Source organism: Platalea leucorodia (genome assembly GCF_965183815.1).
Source record: "Platalea leucorodia genome assembly, chromosome: 11".
Taxonomy (NCBI): Eukaryota; Metazoa; Chordata; class Aves; order Pelecaniformes; family Threskiornithidae; genus Platalea; species Platalea leucorodia.
The window spans coordinates 21,193,726-21,218,371 of record NC_138833.1 but is presented as its reverse complement, the minus strand read 5'-3'; the positions used below and the strand labels follow the sequence as shown (position 1 = coordinate 21,218,371).

Sequence of the window (24,646 nt, the reverse complement as noted above, 5' to 3'; positions counted from 1 at the left end):
GGGTGCTTCCACAAATCTGGTCCCAAATGCTGCAGGAACCTGTATGCTTTTTACTGTGCTACTGTTGAAGCGTCTGTTAGCAATGGGAATATAAGGAAATTCAAAATTAATTATGTTTGGTTAATACCATATCATTATGGTTTTGTAGCAACTCTCTCAGAGGTTCTGTATCTATCCCACGAAAAAGTAAAGTGTGTTTCCCGCAGAGGTCCCTTTTGGGTTGTGAAATGGCAGCAGATGTGCTAGGTCTCCCCGCTGTTGGAGACTGAACAGACAGCTCGCCTTGCTGTTCGCTGAAAACCTGGGCTTGCATATGGAATTCATAGGTTTGGTGTTACCTGATCCATGCTGAGAGGGAAGGCCAGCACTCGGGGTAAATTGCAGGCCTGACCGCAACGCTGCTCATCTTTCCAGCTGCAGCTTTAGTTTGTGGGTTGGGGTTTGAGGTCACAGCGCTTTGCCGCGGTACATTCAGGTGAGAGCATCGCTCAGCTTCCTGGGCTCTTTGAGGAGATGGAGAGAGGGGAAAAAAGTGTTTCTGGCCAGGTTTGGCACTCTGAGGCACTGAAAGGTAAAACAACTCTGATTTGGGGCCCTTTGGGGAAAACTATCCCCTTCCTGGGATTGTGACCTTAAAGGCGACGGCGATCGCTGCCTCCTCATTCAGCCTTGAGTCGGAGCAGAGGTGCCTGCTGGAAAGCCCGGAGTCGGGTGCCTGTTCAATATCAGCTGCCAAATATTTTTTACGGGATTGCTTCTGGCTGCTTCGTACCTATGATATCGTCTTGCCGAGGTCCCTTGGTACTTTCAGGAGCCAGCACGGAACTCCCAGGTCTCCAGGCTTCCAGAGGTGTCTGCCCATCTCTGCTCGTTGCATAGCGGAAAGAGGATCCTAATTTAGGCAGGCTGACTCACCCAGCCAGAGCTGGAGCCTGACTTTTTACACGCTGCAGTGCCTTAGGTAGGTGGTCTGAATATGGCCCTAAATAAATAAATAAAAACATAGCATGACTTTATCAGACACATTGAAAGAACAACTTCTCTAAGCATTTGTAGGCTTGAGGCCAAAGTATTCACTCCTCAGATTTTCAGCGTGCTGGTTTTATGTGGTGTCATTGCTGGACAGATACTATGAACTATAAATATATTTTTATGCTTGTGTTTTTGCAAGTAAAGCCTAAATGGCTGGGAGGGGGTGCTTGACCCTGCATTCAGAGCAGCACAAAGAACAGAGGAGGAAACAGGCTGAAAGACACTGCACAGGAGAGACAAGGGGGTCTCAGTCTTTGCAACACAGTCGGGGCTTCTGCTTGAAATGCAATTCATCGCCTCCATTGCTGTCCCACTGCCATCACAAACATGGGCTGAGTACTATATTGCATTCCTGAATATATTATTATTATTATTATTATTATTATTATTATTATTATTATTATTATTATTATTATCATTATTATTATTATTTTCCACCCTTCCAGTCCCAGGTAGTCATTAGTTTGTAGTGTATTTCTGGCCAGGAGAGCAGTTTAGTTAAACCTTCTGATCGCTGGGATGCTTTTCTTACAGAAGAGCCAGATTCCCTACCTTTTCCCTTGGCCCAGGGCCTGGGAACCCGAGGCCATCCATCGGACCTCGGTCTCTCCGTTGGCAGCCCTGCGTAACTTGTCACAGAGACAGCCTGAGCGCAGTTTTTGCACATGATGAATATGGATCTTTGCTGCATCTGGCAGGCTGCAACAATGAATGCAGAAGACTGTCATTAATAGATAATAAAAGCAGAAAGCAACATTAATGGGAATAAGCTTTTCTTTTACTGGGACTGATTATTACTTTTTGTTCTTGGCCTGTGACTAGATCAAACTGCAAATAACAGCTACCAACGCTGTGTGCACGCATGTGTTTTGTTGTTGGCTGGTTTTTAATCTGGAATATTTAACCATGATATCTTCAAAGTGCGATTGTGTCATACGTTCTCATACACTAATAGATTTCAAAAATGAAGAGCCTTGCTGCTTTATGTTTAGTCATGCCTTCATCTATAAATTTATGGCAGTATTATGGTTTAATGAATTGAACAAGTCCCAGAACAACAACAACAATGCTTTTTTGTTTGAATTTAGATATTGCATACTTTGTTCTTCAAACGAATAATAAAACCAGTATGTTTCTTTAGTGGTAAACTTCAGGCTAACTTCATCTCACATTACTAATCAAGTACTCAAGGATATGTGTGTGCACATATACATGTGTGTGCGTGTGTGTGGTAAACAGGCGCTTTCAGTCGTGGTGCTAGACCTAGGCTGAACATTCGTATTCTGATAGCGATAGGCAAACCTCCGAGAACAGATGGAGCAGAGTTCAGCACAAAGGTTTAATCCTATCAGGATGATTCCTGTATGGCCATCTGGATAATCCGGCGCACAAATTCAGTGCCTGTTAAAAATACAGCGTAGGCCAAGATTAGCGTCACAGATTTTCCACTAGACTTGTTCATATTTGACTTTATGATTCTCAGACTCCAGAAAATTGCATTAGAGAGCAGCCTGTGATTTGTGAGAGAAATCAGACAAGGAATAAGAACTCTTAGGGTACTTGAATTTCCCTTGAAGAAACTGGATTACAGGCACTCCCCGTCCCTGCCACAACTGCTTTGTGTTTCTACGCGGGTTGTTCTGTTTCTGAAAGACGATTACTGCGAGCTCTCTGTTGTGGGCAGACTTTCTCAATTCTGCTGAACAAAGAGACTTCAGCTAACAATTAATTTTAGTTGGGGCTCTTGTTTTTGTCAGGGTGAAATAAATTCTTTGTTTGCTGTAGAATCCGTCTCAGGTGAATATCTGATTGTTGCGCTATATAATATAGCGGAGGCTTCAACTGATTTCAGGGGGTAGAGTTCTCATTTTTTCTTTGCGATAGTGAAAGATTCCATAAAAGTTTAATTGATACTAATATTTAGTTTGAGGGAGTGAGAATTTAGATTCAGATTGAGCTCTACATTGCATCTAGAATAGTTTCTGTGTATCGTTGACTAAACCTTGCCAGTGTGGCCATAACATACCAGCGTACGTCTGAGCATCAAGGCTCGCTGATGCTGAGCTTTTTACACCTTGTAGGGATGGGATGCTGTGGCTCCGGAGCTCTTATCTAGTCCTGTGTTCTGACTCTAGAGAGATTTGCTGTGAGAGATTTACAGTTCTGTTAAGGTACTGGTAGAAAATAAAAGACCAGGGTGATGGTGAAACAAAACATGAATTTGGAAATAGCACCCACCTGCCCTTCTGCTAGGTTGAGATTCAGCAAAACAGTAAACCACAGGGTTAACATTAAGCAAATGACTGGTTCCATCCTATAAAATGCTTTGCTGGTTCAGGAGCTTACTTAGCAGCAGTGAAGGACCAGTCAGTTAAATTAAGTAGGTTTTGGGGTATGTGAACTATGCAGCGATGTTTATTTTGACAAACTTTTAGGGTTGATTTATATTACACATTTTGGGCTTCCATTTGCAAGGTTGCCTTCATCCTCACCCAGAAATTGCATCAGTGCAACTATTTTTAAACTTTAGTGCACTTAAACAGATGCAGTCTCCTTTCTGGACATGCTTATTGTTTTTAAAATAGTCATATTGGCTTAGCGGGGCTCTGTAACTTCATCAGCGGAAGTTAAATCAGTAGGAAGCCATTGAAATTGAAACGGGAGAGGCACATAGGATTTTTTCACTGTTTTACTAACAAAGCTTTTCAAGTCCACATTCAGATAAAACGGTGCAATCCCATGCGTATATCACACCGTAGTCCCCTGCATGCTCTTGCCTTTGGCTTCCCATCTTTTAGGAACACTATTCCTGCGCCTTGGCAAGTGACCCCACGGGACAGAGGAAAGAGTGAAGAAATTGAGGTGCAGCAGTTTGGGGGCTCATAGTAAAGCATTTGTCTTGCTCGGGGTCCAAATGCGCCTGTGCATCCCCGAGGGAGGAGAGCACGCTGCAGCAGTCACTGGTTTGGTGCTTGGGTCCGAGCAAACCTGTCCCCAGTTGTGGAGCTGGAAGCGCTGCCGATATTTGATTGATAGGCCCTATGCGATATTCCTGGATGTGCTGTTTCTTCTCCTGATTCAGTGTGTGTACATCCCCTGTGCAACCCGGCTGCCCAAGATAACGGAGACCACGCCAGTGCTGGAGCTGAGCAGCTGCCTTGGTTTAGGCAGAGAGCTATGTTTGGCCGAGGCCACCCGCAACAGTTTCTTCATCGCTGACTCAAAATGAAAATCTTGCAACTTTGGGGCAAAAATAATGAATGCAAAACTTACAGCTTAAGATCTACTTGAAATTTCCTTGAAATAAAAAATCAGAACAGTGCGTCAAAAAAATTTCACAATAAAATTGTTAGGCTTCTTGAAATATATATATATATAAAATATATACATTTATAGAGAGAGAGCGCATATATTTTTTCATGAATAATAATATATGTATTACATATTGATATATATATATTAATATTTTGGCTGAACCTATATATTGAATTTAGCCAAATTTTTAGGTGGTTTTGCAACATTGAGTTTTTCTTGGGGAATTTATTATTTGCCAAACAAACATGACAGAGCTCTCTTTTGGAGGTCAAGTTTTACCGATGTGCAGTGAGATGCTAAGGACTCTTACTGTTTTATTAATTTTTGGAAAGCAGGACGTACCTCCTAAAGTAAAAAACAAACAAGCAAAAAAACCCCAGAACTTCCTCTGTGATGTGAAAGGGTTTAAAACAATGAATGAAAATGCATTTCTTGCGACCCTATAGAGATAACTAAATTATTATTTTTATGGAAATATTTTAAGTAAAATACACAGCAGACTTTTCTGTAACACATCTCATTATTCAGGATTGCCTCCTTTTTCCATGCAATCATTTTTCAGGCAGTGATCAACAACTGGGAGCTTTGGAAATCATTAAGGAAACAGAAACACAGAGGACTCCATGAAATGTAACTTTGCTAGCTGAGGCGTCCGCAAGGGTAAAAGAGAAACACTGGCTTAAGTATTGATTGTAGGTGGAATATTATCACAGGTAATTTACGTTTTCAATTCCCATTAATGGGAACTGAGCATCCAAAATGTTAGGCAGAAAATCACAGCCAGCACCTTTAATTTCACTACTTGAGAACAGAAACAAAGGCAACCTTCTCTCCCTTCCCCCATCCTGGAGGGATCGCACGGCGTGCGTATTTTTGGTTCGGTGATTTTACCCAGTGCAGACGTCATGAAGAAGCAGGAGGAGGTTGCCATTTTTGGCGGGGTGTTGTAATCTGTAAAGCTTGCAAATGGTAAGTCCCGAATATCAAGGTGCTGTAAAGGAGGGAGCTGGGAAGGGGGAGCAGGGCATCACATCCTCGTGCCTGCGTTGCATAAAGCTGCGTGAGTTATCTCCTGGAGAGGGAAACCTCTGCTACCCTGTTTCCTGCACAGCAGCTGCTTATTGTCAGGAGAGAATAGGGAGGGAGCAGGCTGCGATATGAAAAAGGAAAGCAGGAAGATCATCACTTTACTAAGATAAACAGCAAACGCATTGTTTAGCTTAAGAGTGAAGATTTAATGCTCCAGTACAATATGTAAAAACTCTGCCACATTCCCTTTCCCTGAAGTGTCTATGACTAAGCCTTTGGGCTGGTCCGGCGGACTTTTCCCATCCAGGCTGGTTTCAGTTGCTTGCGCTGGATACAGCACCACACGCTAGATTGGCACGGTACCATTGCATGGGCACACAAACTTTTTAGGGTTCACACTTTCAGCCATACCCAAAGTAGGTGAGCAGACGATGACAACTCCTGCTTCTCAGAAATGAGAATATTATTTTCGAAAAAAAAAACCAACCCAAAACAAACCCAAAACCAAAAAAAACAACCACAAAAAACCAAACCACCAAACCAAAACAGCCCAACTCAACGCCCCCCCCAATATTTGGTTTGTTCTCTCAAACTGGCAAATTGTGGAAAAATGATAATTTTCAGTCCTGAAAAAAAAAACCACTCCTCCCATGATAAAATTGATCTGTTAAAGTGCTTCATGTGGAAAATCCACAATAAACAATGATGAATGGAATAACCCTTCCCCCCTGTATAACACCTATGTAAATCTATAATTTGAGAAGGGAAGAAATAATGTTTTTCTCCCCTTTTAAGGAGAAACATATACCTTGCCAAACTAAAAATGTTGATCAAAAAGGCCTTGAGCATCCCAACAAGTGCTGCACACCTTTAGCTTAGGAAAGGAATTTCGGCTCAGACCGTTCCTGGGCACTGCCTTGCCCAGAGTCACAAACCCCGCGTGATTTCAATAGCTATGAGGTACCTGAGGGAAGAGCTACACCAGGTGACATAAAAATGCTGTAGAAATCCCCGAGTTAGCACTGAGTCACTGCTCCATTTGACTCCCTGCAACACCGAGTAGACGTAGCAGCCCGGTTCCTGAAATCAGCATATCGGCATGAGTACGTCGGCTCTGCCCCTGCTCGTTCTCGTGTCAGGTTGGATGAGCTCTGCGCTGCACGGGGTAGTCTACATGTAACCCAAGTGTTTTTCGAAATGGGAAACCCGGTTCTGTATACGTTACATAGTTCTTGGCAGGTTTGCACAGAGCACTGCCCAACTAGCTTAAAAAATCTAGTTCCTTGTTCTGCAACTTCTTCGGCTGGGTTTTTAAGCACTTACTTAAGTGGTTTGTTGAATCACAACTTCAATAAGTCACGGTTTTGAGTGCTTGAAACTGATTTGGCTTGATATTCTGAAAAATGGTAGTTTGGCGAAAGCATTTAACAGGTTGCAGGATCAGAACCATAAACTGTGGGTTAATCTGTGGCTCATTTATATATTTAGCCTGGAATTAGGTTTTACCCAAGAAAAAAAAGGAAAACTAAATTAAACTCCAGATATTTTCACTACTTCCTCTAAGATGAGACATCAACTCCCTGTTCCTCTGAATTCCCAGTTTTAACTACCTTCATGCAACTCTCTTTGCGTGTCACTGTCCTCTTAAAGAGAAGAAAAATAAAAGCACGTACCCCATCATTTAAACTCCTGTTGTGATGCAGCAACTGTTGTCAGAGCCTCATCTATGAAATAATGGAGGATGAAACCACACTTCATGATAAAAACTGCAGGCGAGGTCATTCTTACAGTCACCAGCACAAACTGGATATTAATCATAGAGCAAATACATTTCAGAAGCTAAATAAGAGCAGTCCCAGAGCCCTGCTGATAGCTGTGCATCCCACTAATTCACCTCAGTGAACATTTACCTCCAAGCTCAATTAACCCTTATTCCAAGGCCACCCATAAACTTTGTGGTAAATATGTGTGGGGTTTTTTTCCCCTCCAGCCTCTGTTTTCTATCAGTGGAATAGGTCGTTTCTGTTGGAGGATAAAACGCTATCTCTGTGTATAAACGCCGGTCCCTAATTAAGAATATGAGATGTCCAGCGTGTGTTTGTGAGGGACTTGAATCGGTAGCTCGTTGATTCTGTAAATTCAGATGTTCAGTGCTCCTGAGGGCATCTGCTATTTCTTCTGTCTTCAGGTGCTATTTGAGGCAGATAGAAATGCTCCGGAGGCAGATGGATGGTGATGCGGGGGAGACGGATTTCCTAGTGCAATTGCCTGTGCACAAAGTTAGTTGTTAAACATGTACAAGAAGCTATGAGGAGGCGTTATTGCTGTTGTTTTGTTATTATTATTATTGTTATTAGTATTATTAGTACCGTTATTATTCTCCCTTCCAAGCATTGTTCAGAGGCAAATTGGAAATGCGGTAATTAGTCCCTGACTGGTAGTGTAGTACTAGTGTCCTGAGCCAAAGTTCAACGCCCTGAAATGAAATTTAAACCAATTAATCTGTTAGATTTTTATCGCTTGTCCGTGTTTTCTCAGCAATTCCCTCAGCACGCGGCCTTTGATCAACTCTCATACAAAAGCTAAAATGTGTGCCTGCTGCTAGCAAGATGGGGCTGACATTAACATGGCACTCATAAAACAATCAGAGCAGTGAAGCCCTCAAACAGACAGGGCATAGTAATATTTAATAAAAGCGCACACATAATCTTCAGAATTAGCATTTTGTGCCTTGCAGTACCTTTGGGAGAAGAGCTTTTATTTGTGGAGTGATCATTATTATAACAAAGAAGAGCTACCTAATAATTTCCACTTTAACTCTGCAATATGCCACGAGCATTTCTGAACCATTATGCTAAACTGTGGCGGGGTAATCATTTTATTGTCACAGTTTGAAGGAAGAAAAATCCCCTGTATATCAGTAGCTAGGGGAGTACGGGAACACAGGAACACACTGACACACGTAGCACACAATGAAAAACTTTTCCTTTTTTGCTACCCGTGTGCTGAAGTTGGTACCTACCATCCTTTGTACGGAAGGTGATAAGATTTTAACAATGTATACTCTGAGAAAAAAAAGAATATTTCAAAAGAACATTGTTTCTCTTGAAAGTCATTAAGGTTTTTGCTCATAAATCCTTAAAATGTATCGATAGAGCCCTTAGCGTTGAAGTCCATGGCAAAATTCCCGTTGGCTTCGCTAAGTTTGGGATTGCAGTGCCTCCCTCTAACATCTCTATCTGTTAACTCAAACCGCCGGAGCAGCACAGTGAAACATGTCAGATGTTAACGCTGATTTGCCTTGATATTATGCAAAGGAGGAGAGCAGCTCATTAAGGCTCATAACCATTAGGCCGTTTCAGCAGGTGGAGGATGTGGCCACATCACCTTCAGCAAGGAGCTGCAAGGTCCGTGCCTGAGGTCGGAGGGGTAATATTTAGTTTTTCCTCAGTCCGACGACTGCTCTGAAAACACGCGGTGAATGTAATACACTGGCGCTGGAGTCTTAAAATCTTATCTGATAGTTAGGCTACAAAACTCTTTTGGTTCTGGTTGTAGCTGGCTGCCAGCTGTTCATTTAAAAAAAATGTTTATATGTGTAAGAATGTGTAATTATTCTTTTTTATTATAATTCTTCTCTAGACTTAAAGTCCATTCATGTTATCAATCATGTACACTTGATTGCCTTTATTAGAACTGGTCTAAAGTCCTTCACTGCATTTTTTTTATCAGGGAAGTTTGAGACTTCAACTAAAATCTCTTTTTCTACGGAAAAACATAATTTTTATGTAACTTTTTCATATTTGTTTTAAAAACACCATTTTAGAAATGATGCTTTGCTGTTACAGAAGGGCATGTGAAGTGATAATATTTTGAAACAAAATATTTTGTTTTTCTTGGAAACATTAAAAAGTGTTAATTCCAGATAGAGATTCTGGAAGTTTGCACTCTGCAAAAAGATGTTCTGTACTTCAGTTTCTCTTGTGACCAAAACAAAATGTAGAAAAATCAAGGTCTCCAATGAAAAGATTGTTCTGCCTAGCTCTGTTTTTCTAGGGTTGCACAGAAGTAAACACCTTCCAGACGGCGCTTTGAAAGTTGCCAAAATGATTAACAGAAGAAATATGAAGAGCTGAGGGCCTGAGCTGGCCAGACATTTGTACCAGGGGCATAAATAGAGCTGAGGTCATTGCCTTGCCCCGCTCCCAGCGTTACCTGTGGTGACGCTGGCAAACGGGACCCGATCCTTCCATCCTCCTTCCTGGTGCTCCAAGGAAAGGGCCTGGGAAGGGCCAGGTTTTAGTAAGGCCAACGTCCCAAACGACACTGGCTCTTGCAAATATGTCATTGTATAAACACGTTTTGTGCCTTCAAAAACAGGCAGCAGTCTGGATGCCTCCCGCAGCGCGTCTCCTCGGGCTTCCTCGGGGTGCAGCCCTTCAGCGCAGCTTCCCTGGCAGGGCAGCACCTTCGTGCAGCCCTTCCAGACTTTACAGACGCTAGCATTTCAAGATAAGAGAAGCTGTGTGGGGAAAGTTGGGAAGTCCCACTGGTTTTTGTGACTGGTCCCAAGGGAAAATAATGCCCTGAAATCTTTCGGGAATGCACAGCGCTCTCGCTGCTGCTCAGGTAGCTCCTGCAAAGGGTGCCAACCTGCCCTGCTTATTAAATCACCACGTCCTGACTTCTCCTCCTCAGAGGAGATGTCCTGGGCTATTGCCAGCAGTTTCAGTGAGGCACTGATTCAGCACAATTGCTACACATTTAAATAAAATTACACGTGCGAGTGGTCACATTGACTTTGCGGGTGAGAGTGTCCCAGTGAACAACCCCCAGCCCCGGTGCAGCCCAAGGACCTGAGTGTCTGCTCGAAGTCCCCCGGCTGCCCCGGGACTTGGCACGTAGCTGATATTAAGCACATACATGTATAAAGTATCAGAAGCGAACACATGAGGCAGCACAGACAGTGCAGCACCTTGCGCTTCGGGGTGCAATGTAGGTATCGCAAAGAACATCCCAAGATAAATAGCAAGACCTTTAGTGGGGACCTGTAACTGCGGAACAGTATCTTGCATTCATTTTAAAGATGAATTGAATCTATAATTTTGAAGCCTGCATATGTTTTCTGTTAATGGCTTATGGTCTCAAACAGTTTTTATTCACTGGTGTTTAGGAAAAAATGTTGTTTGTAGTCTTTAAGAAAAGTAGCTCATTCTCTGACACATGGGAAACTGATTATCTTCGGGTTTTATTGTGGGGTGTGTGTGTCCACAATCAACTGGAAATACTGGAAAGGGTGTAATTTGGAAATTATTTTAATTTTTATTTATGAAAAAGTTCGATTCTGTGAAAGGGCTAGATGGCATTTTGAAAAGCTGCTTTCACTGTAAATCCATTGCTGTGAGCTCGGCTGAAAGGAAAGCATTTGGTTTTGGACTTTGCAATGGTTTTTATGCACAGTTTTATGCAAGTAACTTGAATCCAAATTAAACATATTGAAGTTACTTCTGTGTGCGCGCTACATTTTCGTGACGGTAATGTTAGGATGTTTCTTTTGTTAGCTCATGTAAAAGTTAATGGCTGTGCCCTGCCAAGTTTGGAGTAGGGTAATGATTTTTTTTTTTTTGCCTGCATGTTTGTGTTTTTCACTGGAGCTGGCATCCCCATCAGCTTAAGTAGTGGAAAAGTTTGTGCCTGACACAACCTTTCGTAGGTAGGGACGGGGTCTGTTTGCTGCCCATGCACGCGTTCCATCCCCGGTGGTGCGAGTCTGTCGCAGCGGCCACAGAAACACTCGCTGCTGAGGGTGACTCAACCGCTCCCGTTCCAGCTCCCTCCGGCTTCCCAGCTCCACGCCGACCGGCCCTGCCCGGGAGCTGGGAGGAAGGAGCTCCTCATCAGCCTCACCGACCCTTCCAGTTAGCTCCAACCGACCAGAACTTCGCGAAATAATCACGAAGATGCACAGGGTCTCTTTAGCGCTCTATGTCTGGACCATTTCAAAGTAGGCTTCTGTGAATGAATCAATTTACTGTCTTTACAATTAGAAGGATGTAGGGCAGGGGCTGTGCCACTCCACGGCCACATTGAGTAATTCATGGGTGCAAGGGTGTTGTCCTGGATGGTGCTAACACGTGGGTGGCTTTCACACCCCTGTCTTCCTAGTAAATCCTTACCCGATGAAGTGCCTGAGTGCTCTCCCTGGAGTATATCATCAAATACTCAAAGTTACAAACCGAATTAGCAGCTCAGCCAGCCTTTTGACCAAGTAGTAATTCACAGCCAAAGGCCAGCAACCCTAGAAGAGATATATATGCAGATATATATATATATGCAGATATTTATATATGCAGCTAACAAAGTCCTGCTGATTGACACCTGATTGACATTGCAGAATCAGCGTGGGCAATGGCAGCCCTTCATGTGTTTTCAGTGGAGCCAGCCTCTTCTCTCTGCTGAGGACTGGGTTCGTGTCTAAAGGAAAGAATCTTTCTTTTCAACATTGAGGTTGACTGGTGGAGTTTTGCTGCTCCTTAAAGAATCTGTTTTTCGTGGCTAATGAAATTGTTGAGGTACCCACTTTACTTAAAATGTTATCTTATGGTATCATATTTTCACCTCATGCTGTATTAGCGAGGAGAAGTTGGTGGCATTTGGGATGAAGTTGCTTCTTTTCATTAACGTGTATGACCACCCTGACACTCCACAGCTGAGAGTTACCCAGGGCTTTTTGTCTTATTCAGGTTATTTTTACAGTAATGTTATTCCTGTTGCTTCAGCACAGTTAAATTCTGATGCACTCTGGTACTACAGCGGAGGAGAATCAGTATGTGGATGTTTATATTGCCCTATCCCACCAATATATAAAGTTGAGCACGCTTCTACTTAGATAGTCTTAAACCAGAAGATCTTACACCAAGATTTGAGCTTATTACTTTGAGCAGCGCTTGAGTTTTCAACATCCTCTCAGGAGGCACTTAGTACATACGAGGCCAAGAAAGTGGCTAGTGAAAGCGGGGATAGACACTATGAATATGGCAGAATGCATCGCACACGCTTCCTAATTATCCAGGAGATGCAACATAACTGGAATGACCAGATGGCAGGGCTGTGGGGTTTGGTTCTGGGTTTTTTTCTGTAGTAGCCAAAGCATTAAGCGGGGCAGGGTGGTTTAATACTAGAACAACCTGGACGTGATTGCGGAAGAGTTAAGGAAATGCTGAGGGTTGCACCCTTTTCTGTTTAGCCAGTATTTTCCATAATATTTATAGGAGTTTCCCTGATGAATTTAGGTTATGATGGATAATAAAGCAAGCTCACTGGAGATTGTTTTAACTCAGGTAGTGCACATTTCATATAGAAAAAAGATAGGGATTTGTCCTGATTTCCAGTTGGTCTCTGCCCATCATGCTGTGATTTTTTTGTTAATGTAGGCTTAAAAAAGTTAATTTTTTCAATGCAGATAACAAAACCAAACAGAAATTAATTGAGAAAAAATGCTTCCAAAGATACAGCTTGAGGTCATGCACATGTACTGGAAAGAGCGTGATTGCTGAAATCTTTGTGTTAGTAAGGGGGGAAAATGAAAGCTCCTTTTATTTTATTTTTCTCAAGTCTTCTGTCATTAAAATCTGGTTCTAACAGCAGAATACTTCTCTTTTTCATGTGTGTTGAAAAGCAGCTACACCATGTATCAAAGCCATCAGTCCAAGTGAAGGATGGACTACAGGAGGTGCCACTGTCATCATCATAGGAGACAATTTCTTTGATGGGTTACAGGTCATATTCGGCACCATGCTGGTTTGGAGTGAGGTAGGTGTTGTCTGAACGGTAATGTCTAATAGCTTTGTCTAGCTTATAGCTAGCCTGTCCTTTTTCTATGCCACATGCTAAATCAGCAACAAATGTTCAGATGTGAATCCTTTCCTCGTTCAGTTTTATGAAAATAATTAGTCAAATTTACCTGTGGCAGAAATCCATTATAGCCAGGGGATTTGCATCTCCTCTCACTGGCCCAGAATTTAGCTCAGTGCCTTTTATTCCAAGAAAAGGGAAGGATAAATGCCCGTGTGAATAATTCTGCATTTAGCACTACAATAGCTAAGGGCCCACAGGAAACAAACGTTTAGGTGATCCTGCTTTCCAGGGAAACTGGCTGCTTGTAGCTGCAGCTCAATGAGGTGGAGATTGCAGAAATTCAGTGCCTCTGAATAGCATATCCTTAAAGTGTAGGTGCCTGGTGTAAGTACCATCTGCATAATAGCAGCGAAATACACAGTATTGTATCCACAGTGGAAAATACAGACTCATCATACCTAGCGGGGGCCTCTGTAGTTTCACAGTAACCCTTTTTTTGTTTCTTATCCATTTTTTTGCTGTTGCTGTTCCTCCCAATTTCTTAAATCCTCTCTTCTCCTGGCACATAATTAAATGTGGAGTCCGATATTCCCCAAAAGCCTGTGGAAAGTTAAAACCCGGGAAGCATCACCCGAAGGGCCACTTCCAGAGCGCAGGGCCATAGAAGTCGGGGCAGAGTTCCCACTGGCTTCACTGGCACAGGAAGGCAGCTCCAAGGAAAGGTTTACATTTTACATTTATGGCTTTCCAAAATCATTTTGGACGTTTTATAAGAAATTGTTATGTTCCTGATTTTAATACTGAAATAAGCATGCTAACAGACAAACCAGCATCTCCGAAATAGCTATATGATGCTTACCCAGTGACGTAAGGATCTTCTGATGCTTTGTCTTATATCCTATAAATATTAAATCAACATTATAGCTTAATTCATATCCAGCGCAGTCCCCCTACTGATTCCATTGCACGTATGGCAGCAGTTTTTCCATACGAAGAGTATCCTCTAATGTCCTTCATGGGCTTCACTATTCTCTCTCTCTCGCTCTCTCATCCTTCCACTTGAGGACAAGAGTGGATGAAAGGGCATTCCAGGAAAGGAGATGTATTAAATGAGCCCTATTCTGAAGCCCTTATGTGATCATGAAAGTGCCCCCTGGGTCCCGTGTAAGCATTTTGTGTGTTAGGATTGAAGCCATTATGGCTACAGACGTTTAACAGGGAAAGGTGAAGAGGCTGGGAGGAAAGTGCTCTGATTTTGGTACTGCAGAATTGGGTCTTTCATTATAAAACTTGATTCTATTTATTAGTGGAAGACATTAATTGGCAATTTCTAACCTCAGGAGAGGGAGTGTTGGTCAAAACACTGTTGCTGATGGTTGCAAGGCCTTGTCATAAAATTAATAATGTTAGAGGGGGTCCAGACCAAAGTCAGTCTGTTTGTTGTGAACGCTCTAACGGGCTGCAAGTTGGCTTCCAGTGAAAACTGTTTCACTGTCTCTCCTTTACAGAATTGCTTCTCAGTTTCAGAACCTATGAGAGCAGCAGAAAATCCTATAGGGGAAAAGAAATGATTTCTAAAAGAAGCAGACAGACATGATAAACAAGTGCAGAAATGCATGAGCTGTCTGAGTGATCCCTAAATAATAGTGATCTATAAATAATTCAAATTACACATACTAGCCACATATGAAGTACAAAATAAGTTCTTTCATTTGCCTTCCCGTTTCTAAAAATGTCTAGTGCATTTTCAGTACCCAGGGAGAATATTTTTGTTTTACTTTAATAGAATGTGGAATTGAATTGTTGATCTTCAAACCTGGAGCAGGTTCATCCTGAGTTGCCAGTCAGGCCCCGTTTTGAGCAAACCTGGCCAGGTTATTTTGCCATTGAATTCAAGAAGAATTTTCAAGTTCATCCTGTTATTTCATGGATCCAAAGAAAACATGATTTTTAACTGAGCTGTAGAAAATCCAAAGCAAAACTAGATAGGTGGAAACTAAAGAAAAAAGTGTGAGTCTTGCAGAGCATTTTCACATGGATTTTTCTAGCTTCACTTTCAGTTGTAATCGCAGGTGGTTTGGGGGATGAAGTCTGATATTTAAATTAAGCATCATTTTGCCACATACTTTGCATGGGACCTTGGGCAAGTCACATAATCTGCTTAAAGTTCAATTCCCTTTCTCTAACATAGTAATAAGATTAGTCACCTTCTTTGGAGAGGTGCTGTGAAGATAATTATCATAACGGTCCTATATTACTCAGATTTTATTACAGCAAAATCCATGTAAGTACCTGAGATGCATGGATATTTAAAATATAAATCCTACCACAGTTCAGAAGCAAAGCTAAAAGCAAAAAAAAAAAAAAAAAAATTCGTTCATTTTAAGGGTGAATTTGTTGCTGTCAAGCAGCCTATGTTATATATAATTTGAAATGTAAATAATATATTTTTAATTTATTTTACATGTATTCAAGTTTTGTAATTGAAATATTTATATGCTTGAAATGGAGTTGACTGTGTTAAAAAAGGAGGCTTAAAATGGTTTCTGAAACACATATTTATTATTTAAACATATATTTTAGCTGTAAACACTCTAACATAATTACAACCTTTCTCAGCCAGGGAGAACTAAATAAAAACTTAATTTGTCACATTAATTTTGTGCAGAAATGCAGATACCCTAAGCCAGTAGGTTCAATTAATCCTTAACTCCCATATTGCTTTATAAAAATTACTTTAAAAGCCCTTGATATTTTTAGAATGCAGCAAAATGGGCCATTTAATGCCTTTTTTTTTCCAAGGGACATTCATAACTGACAAACGAACGGCATTGGTATATCGTGTGCGCATGCTGAATCTGGACAGACAACTCCCAGCAAATAGTCTGTTTGCCAGATAGACTCTGCCTTTCTGTTTGTCCAGTCCACAAACAGATGGAGTTGTTATTTGCAGGTTTTTGCCCAGCGTTCTGGGGCTGTGTGTTGTTGCAAATATTCAAAATCGGAGCTGCTGATAAAAATCCTCTCTTGTTTCTCTCTCTTATTGGGGGGCTGAAACTCCAGGAGTCGAGTTTCAGGGCAAATACACGATTGTGAAGACAAAATTAGTTTCTTATAAATATTCCACAATATTTGCTTAAAATGAACTATTTCTTCAAACATTTTCCTGCCAAGAACATTCCTCCAGCTGTACAGAGTCAGCTGGAAACAACTTCTTTTTCTTTTATATTAAGAAAAGATGAAGCACTGAAACATCAGTTCTTTTACCTTTGTACAGCACAAAAACAGAGGATGATTTTTTGGTTTGGCATTTTGGGGTTTTTTTAATGCTGCTGAATCAAATTCTGTGACACAGTTTTTTATTTTGCTTTTTATGTTTATTATTGATTTTGGAAGTCTCTGTTTCTGAGTGCTTATTTTGGAGGTTTGACTCATTTTAAAAAAATTAGTAGGCACCCTCTTTTTGAAAACCAAGGCTTATTAAGCAACATCTGGATGTCCAGAATTGAGGCATGCAAAGTCACTGGTAATTTTAAAAAATATAGGTATCTCAAGGGTCCGGTTCTCGCTGAAAGCTGTCATTACCTTCAGTTGGTGGGATTTTTCTTCATTGCTGTCCTAATGGTCCTCTTCACACAGAGTCCAAGTTAAATTTATGACTGATTGTCACCATTTCCCTAACCACAAACCAGAGCTCAAGCATGCAAAAATAAACTGGTGACTCAGATTAATGACATCTCCTTATAAAATGTCACTTTTAAAAAAAGAAAGTAACCTGGCACTCTGAAGAGTGTGAAATGATGCTGTATCACACAAGAATGTCTAGAATATATTAGCAAACCACAGAAAGAGGCTTGTTGTACACACTCAAACCAAATGTGTTTTGGATTTTGAAGGACACACTCCTCCCTCCATTCTGAAGGTTTCTAACTCAGGTTTTAATGCAATCCACAGCGTGTCCCAACTGACATGTAAGAGTTTATATCAAACAGCTAGTGCAGTTGCAAGTATCAGACCAATCCACTTGAAAAATCCCTTGGGAGAAAGGGTCCAGTTGCCAGTTTTATGTCCAGCTCCAGATCTCGATTAGCCAAATGCTGGAATGGAAGAGGAAGCTGGATCTGGGATTTTGGCTGGTGGGTTCATCTCCAAATCACAGGTTAATGCCTTGCGCAAGATTTACATTTTAAAAATGCGTTCAGAAATGTACGTAACTCATATTTACAAATTCTTAGTTCTTGGCGTGCCATTGCTATGGTTGTTGTGATGTCTGTTAACGCACCGAGAGTTCCCACCTGAGGTTACAACATAGAAATGGCCATATGGGGTCAGACATGGAGGTTCATCTAGCTCGGTATCTCGTGTTTGGTGCTGGGCAATGACAGATGTCTATAAAAACAGCAGGATGAGCATGTAGTGCTGCTTCCCCAGAACACTCTACCAGCCTCCAGCAGTTTGGGGCTCAGAGGCTTCCACAAGTGGTGTCTTTACTTTTAATATCCCTTGATGCTAATAATTCACCTTTTCCAGGTGCTTTACGTACAAATATGAGACAGACTGTGCCTTGAAGGTACAGGCTATGCCAGTATGAAAGGAGAAAACATGCTAGGAAAAGGTGGAATCCACATTCCCAAGGTCAGGCCATAGGTTGACAGGGTAGATGGGAAAACATCCCATAATCCCGGAGTTATTGAAGTCAGGGGCAGATTTGCTCTTGCCGTGGGTGGGCCTGGAATACCCAGACCCGTGCAGCACCCATTGGGTCACTCGGATTGCAAAACGGAGTTAGGGCAATTCGGAGAGCTGGTCCTGGTCCGTAATGCAGATCCTGGCAGCACTAGGGAATCAGAGTTTGAGACCAAAGGTGAGGTTCAGAGGGCAGGTTTTGAAGTGCAGTGACGTTGTTTGTCCCTTAAAGACAATTTCTTGATATGAAGCAATACAGGGGACTACTGGTATGTAACCGAGCTAGCCAGTTCCTTTCTGTGTGCATGAGAACTGAAGGCTGACCCAGAACAAAGGTCCTTCCAGCTCGGCACTATATCCCTGACAGTGGTCAGTGGCAGATGCTAAGGAGAAAAAGCCAAAGGAAAAGGCACGTGTATGCTCCTGGTATACCTCCCAAGCTTTAGTTCTAGAGAAGAGAGGAGTAAAATATATCCCGAGTATCCTAAACCATAGGACTTCAGACATAATGTTCACCCTTTGGGAATGTGTGGGCGACATTATTGTATATTTGTGGTTTTAAACACAGTTAAACTTATTTACTTCAGAGCACAAAGGAAAACCAAACTGTTTGTGGAGAACAAACCAGGAAACTTGCTTAACTCTCCCCAGCTCTCTGTAACAATGGACCATAAATAGGTCAGACATTTCTTGGGAACCAGGGAAGATGAGTATTGGAAAATGCCACAAATTATGTTTAAAGAACATTAAAGTGGTGACAGACCAGTAAATGCTGGGAAATTCAAAGATACAACCAGAAGCTGCCTGTATAGCTCATGCCAGAATGGGGGTTGAGGGGTGCAAGGCGCATGCTGATGTACTAAGACTAGCATGTTAACCTTTACTGTTAAAATCCTTGGCTGTTTTTACAAATATTTTCCCCCTAAAAATGTCATGAAACTTTTCTCATCTCGCCAGTTCATCCAGTTAACTAGAACCACTTGAGGATGGGATTTATCTCAGCTATGTTTGGCTGCCTACACTTAAGCATCTAGTCTAAACTTGTCTTCTCGGTTCATTGGAGAAAGGTAGATGCTTCCAGAGAGCAGCTCATCCCAACGTGAGAGGTGTCTAAAGCACTGGAAATAAATTGCTATTTGGCAGTGCTTTCTGCCTCCACTGACTATCGAGAACTGGTCTAGACTTTTAGGCTTTGGTCAGCCCAACTGTAAAACAGCCCAATTTAAGTAAAAGCAATCCTTGGAAGTTTGGGGTTTGGTTTTGGGTTTTTTTTGTTTGTTTTTGGTTTTTTTTTTTTACCCAGTTGATAGAGTGAGTAATTTAGAAAAAAGCCAGGTTTCTTTTACAAATAAATAAGTTTCTAAATCACATGATTTCAAAGCAGAGCCTGAAAACGTGTTCTTTAGAGCTTACGAACAAAAGGCATCAATTCCTACATGACCATTTCTGAAATGACATACTTAAGACTTCTGTGGATCTGAATAACTTTTGGAGCATTTGGTGCCGGTAGTTTTGGTTTTAATCTTCAACTTGATTTAATATTAACTTTCTTATTTTAAATATGGAGAACTTCCTACTGTGTATGCCATTTCCCTCAGTTACACAGATGGCTCTCAGACAGACATTACTCTCCTGTGCTTTTTTAGTCCTGTGCCCTAAACAAAGAACGGGTTTGAAGTCTGATTTTTTGGTAGGACCTTACTACAATTTTGAAATATTTGGTTCCTAGTAAAAATAAGAATAAAATTAGCTTCTTATTTTAAAAAAAGATATCTATTAAAATGTATTCCCTGATCTAGGACATGAGTCAACCAACAGCATAGAGCAGTTGACTGTCTGCATAGGGTGCCCACGGCTTTGCCTGCTGTCAAGGCTGGTCGTGGTCTTGTTTGCCTCTCCAGAAGCCTGCTAATGTGCCACAGTCAGTTAGAGAAGGATTATCCATGTGACAGAGCTGTCTCTTGGTTGCTGGACACAATCGTGTCACCTTTTCTATGTACCTCTTTTTACTATTCTTGTCTGAGGGAGCATAATGAGCGAGAAGAGGACATTTCAGTGATGGGGAGGACGATGCTGTAGTTTCTGAGTGCAGCAGAGATTTGAGTTAACCTGCCATAAATTAGTGAACTCCTAGGTGGCTCTAATATTATTTTCAGGGACTATGTTTTAAATCCAGTCTAGAATTCTGAAAGAAAAAAAATGGTCTAGAGCCTGGAAAGTGCAGCACTGACCCACCCCAACCTTTTGCGTTAAGAGGATCAGGATCCCCAGCCCCATTAGCAAGAAAGTTAAATTTGTCTACTCCTTACTGTGTAAATCCACATCTGCAGGAGCCCTCTCAGATGTGTGTCCATCATTGCAGTGAAGGCAGACTGGAAGTGATAGTTAGAGGGTTATATTTGGTATCTCTCTTTTGAGTGCTCTGATCATTTGCAAGGCAAGATCCAGCATCCTTCAGAAACCAAACTTTGCATTTCTGCAGTAATCGGTTATACCTCCACAAAATGAATAGAAAATTAAACCAGCAGCACATGGTGCTTTTGCGGTGCACAGATGTCAGCTGAGGACCAGTGCGTTTAAAACCCTGCCCGGGCTTGGGCTGTGCAGTGAATCTCAGCCTGGGCTTGCCCTGTGCCATGTTCACACATGTAACTGCGTATCATCTATCCATCGGATTTGTTGGACGCTGTCACGACCCCAGTGTTCACCTGAGCAAACATAGACATCCTGCTGCTGTAAGCTGAAGTTATTGCATTAAACCAGGGCTAATGCTTGTACTAGGAAGCAAGTGCCTGCCATGTATGAAAACAGAAATAATGTTGTTAGGGCTGAGAAGGAGACTGCTTGTAAATATTGTAGTCGCTGGCTTTTGTGTGGGTTACATCAAGATTGTATTCAAACATTGACAGGTTAATTACATGTTTCAAAGCTTGTTTACTGTGATCTGAGAGGAAAGTGTTATTAAAGAAGTGTGCAGCATCTAACAGTGCTTTTTTTTCCCTTTCTTCTCCCTTCTCAATGTTTTCCCCTAGCTGATTACTCCTCATGCCATCCGTGTACAGACGCCTCCGCGACATATCCCAGGGGTTGTAGAAGTCACATTGTCCTACAAGTCTAAGCAGTTTTGCAAGGGAACACCTGGAAGATTCATTTACACAGGTAAGGATGCTTTAGTACTAGATATAACGTGGAGAAATAGGGCAGGCAATATATCACGCTTGCTAGGGCTTCTGCTTTCATCATTAAAAGCTGTACTGTATTTTATTATTTTGGCTGAGCACGTCATTGAAGGTTCCAATTTACGGCTGGGTTTCAGAAATGGGTGACCGTAGAGATGAATCTGAAAACGTACCAGTGTGGGATTTTTGTTTGCTTGTTTGTCCTCACGATGGGACATCTCTTTACGCAGGAGGGGGGAGGAAGGAGAGAAACAGATACTCCAGTACTTAAACAGAGGAAGAGTGTGAGCATAAAGAGCCAGACATACTCGTGCAATCACGAATCTGCCTTCCAAGAAGCGTCTTGCTAAATATTTCCATCTCCTGTTGCCTGGCAAGTGTTGCAAATATTCAAAGCAGCAGCATGTTTGCCTGCCCATCTCACCATAGCATACTTGTCTCTGGCTTCCAGGACGGCTAAGTAGCTTTCACCCCAGCCGATGCTGCAGACATCGGGACTTGCAGTTTGTTTTGGGGTGGCATCCCACACTGAGACCACTAGGTCGAGTGGTTTGGCCTGAAGAATTACTAACAAAAAAACACGCGAGGACATTGAAGGTGCTGTCAATGTTAAATCCCTCTCAGTAGCGATAAGAATGGCCTGGGAAATAAATCAAGTAGCAGCCTAACTTTTTAAAAAGAACGTGTGTCATTGATTCCTTGGAAGGTACGCATGCTGCAAGAATTAATGGCTTGGTCCAGGTTTTGATGTGCTTGTCCTCTTATGCGCTTGTTGTTCGACATACGCAGAGAGGACTACTTCTGTAACTGTTTGCCTGAACTGTGGTTTATCACAATCCGGTGCAATTCCTTTGCCCATTCTTGACTGCCCTGAAACTTTAAGAATAAGATATATCACAAATACTTGTGGCTACGAGGCATTCTGAATTACACTGGGCACATATATTGCTCCAGCTGTGAATGTACACACAGGGACTCGAGGCAGAGGAGAGACTTCTGTGCTCCAGCTGGGTAGCAAAGCTCCATTTGATTTTTCTTAACGCTGAGCAAGTTGAACAAAGGTGCCTTATGAAGCTTTGTTGTCTTCTTCAAATACCCTCTCCTCCAGTTGGGATTAGGCACTGGGTTTCTTTAAACCGGGTCTTAAAGTGTTCATGTATCGCCTTGCCGGCTGAGCAGCAGGCGCGTGTAGAGGCTCTGTGTTTTTATTGTGAGCATTATGATTTCAACAACGTGTGGGAAATTCATATATTGGACAATAGCACACCATACCAAAAAAGTTATTTGGGGTTTGAATGTATTGGAACAAAAGAAAAAGCAAAGGGTCAAATTGCCAGCTGGTGCAAATTGCCAGTGTCTACCACATGAAAGGGTCAGCCGGAGCTCTGGACAGTTTGACCATGAATCCTTTCCCTTCTCACTTTCTTACTCACCATAAGTTGTGCTGTCCTGCTTGTTGTCGAGCCACCGGGGTGGCTGCATCTTGGGCTGGTGAAACACCAAGCATGCATGCAGAAGAAGAAGAAAGGGAGGAAACCTGCCCGCCTTGACGTCGTGAAGAAATTTTGGGGGACTTCGTTTTGCGATTTAAATGTAAAAATGGCTTGGACCCATTTTGGTTTTGCTTTTCAGATCATCGTTAATTAGCTTTTCCAGTAAAAAGGAGGGCGGCAGTTTAGCCTGTCTGCCTAGAAGCAGATGGCTGAATGTGGAAATAAGGTGTCCCAGTAGACAGAGTGTTTCCATATATGCATTTTCAGGTTAGTGTTTAAAACACGTTATTTTTCATTCGATAAACGAAAGTTATGAAATACTAAACAACAATGATAAAATCAAAGGTGATCCAATCCATGGACAATTCTCTTACTTATGCAGCTTTTATGGAGCTACGGTAGATACAGAAAAGCTATTGTGACTGAAATCGTACCTCAGACAATTTGCATTTTCCTTTTAGAGGCAGCCTGAACTTAAATGTGGCTTTTTAGAAAGGACTAAATGAAACTAAAATAAAAACAATTAATGCATCCTGACCTTCAGAAGTGCCTTCCAGCCCTTTAAACAAAATGCAGGTTCAGTACACGCCTGCCGATTAGTTTTAGTTAATTGAAAATTATAGGATTGACCCAAGAGGAAAATTTTGTTTGCACTCCAATCACTTTTACAAATTAAGGAAAATTACCACAATTTTGTTTAGCTAAGGTTTCACACTGAGTTCACGAAATTAGCTCAGCCATCCCAACAAAGTCAGCACTTTGTTAGTGAGCACTAGAAAAAAACTAATAGTCTATGGTGTGTACAAACGAAGCATAGAAAAAGCTATGATGCTTTAGAGAACTAGGCCAAGTGTTTTTAATTAGGATTATTGGTTCATTGTAAGTTTTGAAGAACAATCAAACTAGCAGATTAGCTGTTTCTTTTAAAGCTAGAATTTCTTGCCATTCATTTTTCCCATGAGAACTTGTTTTAACTCCCACATAGCACTACTTTTTTTCTTTTTTTTTTTTAACAAGGCCTGCAGGAAATGGACCAATTGGAAGCTGGGATACAGTAACATTCCCCAGCATCACTCCAGCCGATGGGAGCTTTTCACAATGTTCTTCAGTGAACTCAGTGTTCTGGAACATATTACAAAACCACAGAGGCCAAATGTTTTCTCAGAGGAGTTTGGCCTCTGTTTTTGGCCGAAAACATTTCAGCATCACTTGCTGCTTATTTACCCTGCTGTTAAGAACAAGAAAAGGGGAGAGGAGAAAAAGGGAAAAAAAAATAAGAGTGTGTGAGAGAGAGAGAAAAAGACCTGGGGTTTGTGGGCGGTGCAGGAGTTGATCAAGCGTAGTTTCCTTTCTGGTGAGAATGTCCCTGCTCGTTAATGGTCCCATTTTGTGGTCAGGTCTCATTTAGAAGAAATTATTTTTAATCAGTGTTCAACAAAATATCCCCTCAAGCCACCTGGCTGTCAACTGTTTTTTTCTTACTGTTAAGTACTTAAGTTCTCAGAAGAAAATACCCAGTGACCCATTAATTTTAGCCTTTTTTTTTGCCTTTAACTGCAAATAACTTAGTAACATGATCTCTAAGTAGTCCATGTGCCATCTAGGAATCAAGGTCACATATATACAGAGAAATCCTGGCTTTTGTAAGTATTTTTGAAAGAAAAAAAACAGTGTCAACCGTGTGCTTACAAGAAAACATAAGTTTTTTATTTTCCATCTGCAAAGCAAGCCATTAGCATGCACTTATAGAGCAATTATTTCTTAGATTTTAAGCTTTGACATTCCTGAGAGAACGTTATTAGAAATACAGAAGTCTGAACACATCTTGCATGTGTGTTCATTTTGGAATAATATTAGAAGTCCATATTGCACACAGAAATACCCAGAGATGCTGGTCACTGTTTCCCTGTGGCACCCTTCATCTGTAAGTCTCTTCTGGTATGGAAGAGCACTGAATGAATTAAGCTTCATGTCACAACTTTGGAGTCAGGTATGTGTCACTGCCATTATTTTAGGACTGGAGAAACTGAGATAAAGGAAGAAGCCATTGGGGAT

General features: G+C 41.6%; 1 protein-coding gene across 10 annotated transcripts in view; it reads left to right on the top strand.

Moving 5' to 3' along the window:
- The window catches only part of EBF1 (EBF transcription factor 1), a gene marked incomplete at both ends in the record, with an annotated part of 282,086 nt that overhangs the window by 196,340 nt on the left and 61,100 nt on the right, over positions 1–24,646 (top strand). For 6 of the 10 annotated variants that reach the window (XM_082324547.1, XM_082324546.1, XM_082324540.1 and 3 more), the window contains 2 exons: positions 13,058–13,188; positions 20,952–21,078. In XM_082324547.1, the coding sequence (XP_082180673.1) occupies positions 13,058–13,188; positions 20,952–21,078 (258 nt within the window). Of the gene's footprint in view, positions 1–13,054; positions 13,189–20,951; positions 21,079–24,646 lie in introns of all 10 variants that reach the window. The other 4 variants (XM_082324545.1, XM_082324541.1, XM_082324548.1 and 1 more) reach the window with 1 other exon arrangement.